This window comes from Gymnogyps californianus, chromosome 1 (assembly GCF_018139145.2).
Source record: "Gymnogyps californianus isolate 813 chromosome 1, ASM1813914v2, whole genome shotgun sequence".
NCBI classification, from domain to species: Eukaryota; Metazoa; Chordata; class Aves; order Accipitriformes; family Cathartidae; genus Gymnogyps; species Gymnogyps californianus.
In genome coordinates, this window is record NC_059471.1 from 38,315,674 (window position 1) to 38,325,017 (window position 9,344).

Here is a 9,344-nt window from a genome sequence, read left to right on the forward strand (position 1 = left end):
AATTGACATTGCTAGGGCTGCTGGGAGTAGAGCAACATCCAACTTGATGCTTAAAATGCAAGTCCTCTCAATTTGAACACAGTTTAAATGATGTCATATAAGGTATTTCAGTTAAAAGCTTACTACTTACCAGTAGCATTAGCTAGCAACATGAAAACCTGCAACTTGAACACTTAAGTATGTATTTGTTTTCACAAGCAGTGGAATGAATGACTGAATGCATCATAAATGATTCAATATTTCTTCATGCAGAATGATGTTTTCTTAGCACTTGTTCAAAGTACTCTGTCATCAGAAATATTTAGGAGTTGAAATTTGGCCTTTAAAATTCATTCCTTGATGAAACTGGAATGAAAATATAGCAGAACTCACTGAAACATTTGTATACAGCATGTTAGAAAGAGTATGCAGCCTATCAGTCTGTGGTGATAAGAATGAAAGTATTTTTCTCGTCCACAAGGTGAAAAACAGAGCTGTTTAACTTTACATTTGTTTGTGAGCCAAAATCTTTGAATCCCTCCATCTCAGAATGCAGATGGCAGTTTTATCTTCTTATCTGCTGGTTCAGTCTGGTACGGAGACTGGAAAGGAAATAGCAACACTGCCTGCACAGGTATTTTTGCACATGCTTTAACTCAGAAAATTTTAAATTATGACATGTTGCCATCATTTGAAATTTTGTAACTCTGAGCAACATGTTAGGAACCTGTAAGTTAGAAGTTTTCAAATAGTTTCCTCAGAACATTTCCCACACTATTAAAATAAAGCATAAAACTAATTTCTGGAAATTTTATCTGTCTGAGCAACTACTACACATATAAAAAGTATAGGACCCTACTCTATAGGAAGTGGGGGTGCTGAGTATCTTTATTTCCACTTAAAATTTCACTAGACTTCTCCTTTAAAATAGAATTATTTTGGTAAGGAAGATATGTGCTTAGGTCCTCAAACCCCAGCTCTGAAGGAGAGTGGTCTAAATCAAAGTTTTGCATTTCAGCTGGCTAATATTTCATAATTAATTGTTTTGCTTTGTTTTTCCCTGGAAGTTACATGACTGAGAAGGAATGTACATAGAAACTAATGGTTGCAAGAAGCTGGTGACAAGCACGGTACAGGGAAGGCGGCAGTCAGCTTCCTGCATGGCTCTGATAATACACCTGAATCATGAAAAGAAACACTCTGCATATTCAGCTGATGATTTCTTTGCGGCAGAGATGCTGCGTATCTCCACTTACGCCGAACTGCAAAGTATTTTTGTGATGCAGGCCACTGCTCCCTGAGAGTTCATTGATTTGAACCATGAGGTGAAATGCTAGTCATGGATCACCCAACGTCTTCATATGTTTGAGTGTTTTAATGAAACCTTCCCAAAATAGCAGTTGCGGGCAGAAAACTTACAATGAAACCCCAGTCAGCAATCAGGGGCTTGTCATTGCTTTCAGGGAGGCCAAGTTTTGCTCTAACACTGTACCCCTCATTGGACGTCCTGTTAAGATCGTGGGAGCTTTTTACGTTGTCCTCAGTGGACTTTGGCACAGTTGCGTGTTTAAGCCTTGGTACTGAGAAATGGACTTAAAAGGCCACAAGATTAATTGTTTTCTGAGTTTTGACATAAGAAAGAGCAATGTGCTCCAATTCCCCTTCCACACTTTCAGATCTCATCCTTTATTGATATTCAGCCAGGTGGTAGGTTAATTTTGCATCAAAACAGTAACTTCAAAGAGTTCTTTTAAAAAGAATAAAATGAAACAGAAAGAGAAGACTGAGCTGATTTTCTCTGTCCACTGCCACTGGGCTTGCTGCCCATTTCTTGTCTTTTATTTTTCAATTTGTTAATTCTAATGAGAAAGTGTTTGCATGGCAAGTTTAGGAGGCTTTGGCAATACAAAGCTTAGGACAATGTCATTTTTTATAAAAATGAACAAAGAGCACCCACTAACTCTAAGATTGTTCAATGGATACTGTAAATGAATGAGACATTTATTTTTGTGCCAGCTCAACTACCAGTGTCGACAAGATTTGCATCTATTTTGGCAAGTGCACTGCACAAGGTGGTAATAAAATAGGCCTTTTATATCTGAGTCTAATTTACTTTAGTTATACTCATTAAAAATGTGTTTTCACATGAAAGGGATTTCAGTAACGGATACTTTGGAAACAGCAACATCACAGAAATGTTTGCTATATAGCCAGTGTCAAGTATTTTTCCACTGAAAAAGAGCATTTTTTTGAGAGGAAATTCCCAGGTTCTATGAATTTATGATTGCTGTTTTGTTTTTTTTAATCACTTAGGCGTAACATTGCAGGCTTAAATATCATACTGATTACTTGCTGCTACCAGCTGTATGTTTTTTAAGTAACACATAATAAATACGGAATTTAAAAAGAAACAACTCACTCTGCATATTTTGCCATCTTCAGTGACACTACCTACCCAAAGACTACTCAGAGGAAGGCAAAAATGTGCTCTTACTCTATGAAGTATTATTCAGGGTAAAGTCTTTTTCACAAGTAGTGGTGCTGGTATGGCTGAAGGTGTGATTTCAAACCAATTTTCTTTAAATGTGTAGAAAATTGTGTGAGCGAAATGCTTCATGAGCAGTACTTTGGTTTTAACAGGCTCATACCATTACATTTTATTACGCATTAGGAACGTGCTTGAACTAAACAAACCAAAAAAAAAAAGCAACAAGAACAGCACATTTAAACTCAGTAAGCTTAATCAAACAGGTTCAAGACTATGTATCTGTCAAACCTGAATAAAAATATCTGCCCAGTGTCACATGAACACACACTGAAGGATCAGGTTTATGGTTTTATTGTATTTCTTAAGTCTTCGGTTTGCTCCTGTTTAAATTGTCTTGAGAAGATATTGGACTGCTAATTCAAATAATAAGAGAAGAGCAATGAAAAGAATCCTGTCTTTCTTTCAGTTACCTTGCCTCCTTACTGAAGAAGAAAATGCAGAGGATCTGGCTTCCCCACCACAGCAATACAGAGCATCTGTAATACTGAAGCCATTTCCGAAGAATTAATGTAATTTTTCTTCAGAGATAATAAACAATGTCTCTTTGTGACAAATGCATTTCAGGCACACATACCATTTTCATATTTTAATAATATAAAAATAAATGAAAAAAGGTGATTAACCACAAACCTCTGACAGGCTGAATTAATTTTTCATGAAACAGCTATGAAACCATGCATAAACAGAAAATATTCTAACTTGAAAAAACAGCTATTTCTCATAGGTAGAATGGCAAAATCTGGGCATTATGTTAATACTCTTGGGCTAAGCAGAACCAATATCTGTAAGAAGCTCCAACGTTTCAATAGGCTCAAGGTGAAGTAATGTGCCAGTCAGAGAGAGAAAAATCAAAAACTGCCTCAAATTGCATTCCCTACTTTTAAAACAGGTATCAGCTGCCGCCCCGCTTACATCAGCTGAAATACAATTGTCTTTGCCAGTAATTTCAAGAAGTACAGCAGAGACTCTCATTAATGATTCTGAAGTGTACTAATTTGGGGAAGCATTATGACACGTCAGACAAGATAGCCAGCACCCAAGCATCTGTGAAATATGCATTTCTTATAACTAAAATAATATTTGGCTTTATAATTAAAATTCTAGGAGAGAGAGAGAGAGAGAAAGTTATTATGAAAATATATAGCTTTAATTTGCAGACATATAAACACTTTTGGTACATTACAGACATATGATGCCAGAAATCAAATAATCAGTTTTAAGCATAACACTAATTTATCTTGTTCACACAGAGAAATTTGATGTAATCATCATACAAAAGATAGTTCTCAGCTCTTAAAATGAAGTGAAAGTGATACATCACCGATAAACCTGCTGCTTTGTTGCAGAGGATACAGCAAAAAATAAATTATCAAGAAAATATGCCACCAGTCTTACAAGTTAGATTTTGGATCTAATCCAAAATCAAAGTCAATGAAAAGGAGCCAGGAATGGTCACCAAAAGTCAGAAACAAGATCTTTCACATGAAATACCAATCCAGAAAGGAGCAATAGTCAGAATAAACTAAGCCCTATAATTCCTTAGAATATGAAGCGATTTTTGTTTTCATCTGGTAGATCAGATTCAGAAGTATCACATGAAAAAATCTATTACACAACCAAACTGATAGAGTACTACTGACAGATTGCTCAAAGTACAAAAAATATCACCACTTCTGTGACAACTAAAGATTTAGCCATTCCCTTGCTTCCTTGCATCTGGCATGTTTACGAGGATGAGCATGGGGTTCTGTCACTATTTGCTGTAGGAAATATTAAATATAATTTTTCCATAAAAATGACCAGCAGATTGCTGGAGCAAATGATAATGTGGGTGAAATCTGGAGCAAATGAAAAGATGATATATCACAGCGGTTCAGATTCTCATTACAATATCTTGCATTCTTGCTCAACAGGAATTGCACTTCTTGTTAATGCCTTTTCTATCCTACCCTATAAGCTTTACTTGTGAGGTAATAAACATTCTTTTTTTTTTATTACTAGTGCATTTTAATGTCTTTATTCCTTTAATTATACATACATCGGGACAGACTTTTTTTTTTTGTGGTTAAGTGTCTGTATGTCAATGTGTATTTTATATTAAAACCAATATATTTAAAATATACTCTCTGTTTATCTCATGGACAGTACCTCGAACAGTTCCCTGCTCAGGAGCATCTGATGCCCTCTTGTGGTTAAAAAGACTTTTAAAACTTGAGTTTAAAGAATTCTCTTACCTTGCCCTTTTTTACGATCACTGATCTTATTGATTTATGAAAGCTGCAAATGATATCCACGTTTTTATAGACAGGGTGCTAGCTGTTAGTTACTAAGGTTTCATAAAAAAGCTGTACACTGAATTTGAATTTAAAAAACTGTAAACAGCTATTTACAATTATAATATTATTAAGTTATAAATTAGCAGTCCTTCATTGCAACCTCTGTCAATACAACCCACGGCTAGGTGTTTCAGAGTTGTCCAAGGTTTTTCAGATGTTGGATTTATCCACAAAGGAACATCAAATGTTAGAAATCTCCATTGGTTTCTTCTCCAACATGTGCAGGTTAATTCTTCCATTTAATGGGATTTGTACTTCCAAGTTTTCATCTGCTCTGTGATGCTTTTTCCCTTTTCTTAGACAGATGTAAATGCCCATCCCTGTTACTAAAGCGATTGAACCCAAGCTTATTATTGACAGAGCTACCAAGGTAGGCATGCAGGATGCTGACTCCATTTTTTTATGTGTAGGCTCTATGGATATTTGCGGCTGCTTTTCTTCTATACTGATATCAGGCTCCTTTCTTAACAAACTTTCAATGTAGCTCTCATTGCTAACAGTGTCATTAACGAAAAGGTTCACCATGACAGTGGAATGGAGAGGTTCTGGATAGCCGTGATCACTAACTTTTACAAGCAGCCGATAAAGGCCATAGTCATTTTGCATCAGTGACTCTTCTAAGGTGATATTACCAGTTTTAGGGTCAATCCTAAATGACTCCGGTCGAGGGCCTCTTCTTCCTATGATGCTGTACGCTATGACTGCATTCATGCCAGTGTCCTTATCGACAGCATAAACCTCAGTGATGGGAGAGCCAGGAAGGGTAGAAGGAAGGACCAACAAATAAGACATATTAGATTGAGGAAACAAGACCAAAGGGGGGTTGTCATTTATGTCCAGAAGAAGGATAGTTATTTTTGCTGTAGAAGACAGGGCAGGATCACCGCCATCAACTGCTTCAATCCACAGAACGTAAGAGCTTTGCTGTTCCCTGTCCAGGGAGACTTTAGCTCTCAAAACTCCTTTTCCAGTATCTATGACAAAAATATCACTTCCATTCAGAACTGAAAGGGCAACCCATCCATTTTGCCCTGCATCAGCATCTGTGACACTTATAACTCCAATTTCACCAAAACCTGGGAAGTTTTCTGGCACAAAAAAGCTGAAATCCTTATTGATAAATCTTGGACTATTATCATTTTTATCCAATACAGTAATGGTGACAGTTGCTATTGATTCTCTTGGAGGGAACCCAGAATCTACTGCTTTGACAGTATATCTGTATTTCTCTTTTTCTTCTCTGTCCAGCTGGGTGGAAACTGTAAGAACTCCTGTGGTTTTATCTAAAGCAAAATAGGAAGGGGCATCAGGACCTAAGAAATAGGACACTTGCCCTCTTTCTCCGCTGTCAGCATCAGTAGCATACAGTTTGGTCAAGAAAGCATTGGGAACATTGTTTTCCTCAATGGATAATTCTATCAGCTGTTGAGAGAAAACTGGTGAGTTGTCGTTGTCATCCAGAACCTGTACTTTGATTATTTTGTTAACACGAAATCCTTCTGAGTTCCATGCAACTACAGAGATTTCATACAGCTGCTGTGTCTCATAGTCCAAAGGCTTTGTGGTCTCTAACAGGTATTCATTGTTGTATGGCTTGTATGGTGAAAGCCGGAAAGGCCCATCACCATCCAAGTAGCAATTGACTTTGTATTTTTCATCAGGGTCTTTGATGGTAAAAAATGCTATCGGTGTGTTGATAGGCTCCAGTTCCTTCAAGTACACCACCCCTTCCGCTTCATTGGCTATGAAACGAGGGACAACTTCAGGGGGCCTCATCATGACTTTGATGATGGTCACTAGCACTGTGATCACAGCAGGAATACAACCAGGACCGTTGCCCAGTATGATCAGCCTGTGGAGCCCTGGAGTGTCCCCATCAACTTTACTGGAGAGCGTGATGGCTCCTGTGCTTTCATCCAGATGAAATAAGTCTCTGGATGGCTGGGGGACCTTCTGGCTGTAGGAGTAGGTGATCTGGGCATTGGATCCAAGGTCCACGTCTACCGCGTGGACAGTGGCCACGTGTGTCCCTAGGCTGGAATTCCCATAAAGGGTGATGTTGAGCTGCGAGTCGCTGAACTGTGGGCAGTTGTCATTGATGTCGCTGATGCCAATAGTGAGGGTGGCACTGCCCACGAGCGGAGGAGTTCCCCCATCCTCAGCCACGATAACTGTGACATACTCCTCCCGTGTCTCCCTGTCCAGAGCCCCCATAACAATCAGGTATGGAGTCCTCTCCCCGCTTTCATTCTCCTCCACATCCAGGGTGAAGACACCATAGTTATCTCGCAAGCGGTAGGTCTGGACACCATTGGTACCCATGTCGGGGTCCAGGGCGGGGTGCTCGATAGCCAGGCGGGTGTTCACAGGTGCGTTCTCAGGAACCGAGAGGCGGATGTGGGGCACAGGGAAGCGGGGCGCATTGTCGTTGACATCCCGGATAGCAATTTTTACCTTCACCAGGCGGAAGTACTCCTGTGGTAGCACCAGCACATCCAGCAGCAGCAGGCATGACTCAGATGAGGGTGAGGAAGAGGAAGAGGAGACAGCAGCTGCTCCCCCAAGGATGGTGGCCCCACTGCTCTCCACACACAGAGCTTCCCGGTCGATCTCCACGGCCGAGGTGTGCAGCTCCCCAGAGCGGTTGTCCAGCTGCACATACTGTCCCCCCAAGCCACGGGAGGCCAGAGTGAAGGAGAGTGGGGGCTGGGGGGCTGCAGGGTGCTGTCCACTAGCCGTCGGCAGCCGCAGGTCACGGGCCAGGCTGCCAATGAGCACCCCAGCAGGCAACCCCTCGTTGAGGCTGTAGAAGAGCTCGGTGGCGCGGCTGTAACTGGCAAAGCAGTTGAAAGGTCCAACGAAGAGCAGGAAGAGGAGCAAGTGCTGAGGAGAGAGAGGCACAGGGGTGTGGGGAGGGCGTGGTGTTAGAGAAGGAGGGGTTGAAGGAGGCAGCCCCCCCTGCCCACTGCCTCCCCCATCACCACTGCGAGCAGGGAGTGCGGCATCTGCAACATGAAGCCATCCTCCCCCCTCTCCCCCCCCCCCCCATTTTCTCCCCCCAGTACAGCAGCTACTTCCAGGGCATCGCCATCTGTACCCTCCAGGCAACACCAGCTGCATTCCCCACAGCAAACACGCACTGCCAGCGATGGCCCAGGGGCACCCTGCCTCCCCCCCCCCCCGCCCCAAGCAGCACTTCTTCTCTCCCCCACACCCCCTCAAGCTCGCCCCTCTTCTCACCAGCAGCACCTACCCTCGAGACCGCAAGCACATCCCAAGCCGGGGCACCCCCCTGCACACCCCCAAACATTTGCTCGCCTCCTTCCCTTTCCACAGCAGCAATGTGAAACGCGTCCCCCACTCCCCCCACCCCCCGCCCCGTCTCAAAGCCTGTTCTTCCCGCATGCCCACGGGCCCTGCGGCGCCGCGGCCCGCACCGCGCATCCCGCGCGGGTCCTGGCGGAGTCCCGCACCGCCGCCCGCGCCCCGCACCGCCGCGCTCCGGGCACCGCAGCCCGCGCGGGTCCCTGCCCCGCCGCGGCCGCGGAGCCGGCGGCTCCCGCCCCGCCACCACAGACCCCCCCGGCCCCCCCACGCCGCCGCGCAGCCCCGCCGGGGTCCCCCTCTGGCTGCCGGCTGAAAATGCGACTTGCACAGAGGAGCCGCGGAGGGGCTGCGCGAAGGAAGTTGCCCGCGCTGGCAAGCGCGTCCCCAAGCCCCCCGACCATGGAAACGGGCTCCCCGAAAGTAACTTCGGGCATCGTCTCCACGGGGGATTCTTCCTCCTTCTCCCTTTTTAATCACCCGTTTCCCTTTTTCGCGGCTCTCTGCTACAACCCGCGTCGGCAGCAGCAACGAAAAAAAAACTTTTCACGGCTGCTCTGATCTGCGGAGATGGGAGCCAGGAGGGAAAAAAACCAAACAAACAACAAACATATATATATACGTATATGTATATATATGGTTTGGGCTGTTCGGTATTTTTGCCGATTTTGCTGCTGCGTGCGAAGTCGGGCTCGGGGCGGGGGGGGGGGGGGAGCAGAACGCGGCGCCTCCCCTCCCGCCGCCCCAGCCCTCACCTGCAGGCTGCCGCCGGCGGTGGTGCTGCCCCGACTGCCCGGGGGCCCCATGCCCGGCCGCCGCTGCCGCCGCCGGCTGCGCCCGAGCAGCCCTCCCGCTCCGCCGCCCGCCCGACGCCTCTCCTGCCCGCGGCTGCCCATTCCCCCGCCGCCGCCGCCGCCGCCGCCGCGCTGGGCTGGGCTGTGCGCACCGCCCCGGACACTCCCCCTCCGCTCGGGAAGGCGCCGCCGCCACCGGGGAGGCGGGGGGGGTGGGGGGGGGCTCAGCCAATAGTCACGGGCACGGCAAAGGAGGGCGGCGGGGTGGCGGGCGGCGCGCCCGCGGAGGCTGCGGCAGCGCCGGAGGCAGGCAGGCAGGCAGGCAGGCAGGCAGGCGCTGTGCTGAGCGCAGCGGCGCGTCCA

At 45.3% G+C, this 9,344-nt stretch overlaps 1 protein-coding gene across 1 annotated transcript; it reads right to left on the reverse strand.

The window, feature by feature from the left end:
* Positions 1–5,028: 5,028 nt before the first annotated feature.
* PCDH20 (protocadherin 20) lies at positions 5,029–8,993 on the reverse strand. Its single transcript, XM_050912954.1, has 2 exons — positions 8,943–8,993; positions 5,029–7,746 (listed from the first exon to the last, which is right to left on the reverse strand). The coding sequence occupies exons 1-2, from the start codon at positions 8,991–8,993 to the stop codon at positions 5,044–5,046; spliced, it is 2,754 nt and encodes a 917-aa protein (XP_050768911.1). The 3' UTR covers positions 5,029–5,043.
* Positions 8,994–9,344: the final 351 nt, after the last annotated feature.

Coding starts and splice junctions, on each gene's coding strand:
- PCDH20 (XM_050912954.1), bottom strand. CDS start 8,993: ATGGGGCCCCCGGGCAGTCGGGGCAGCACCACCGCCGGCGGCAGCCTG. Junction 7,747..8,942: donor CCGCCGGCGGCAGCCTGCAG/GTGAGGGCTGGG, acceptor CTCTCTCCTCAG/CACTTGCTCCTCTTCCTGCT.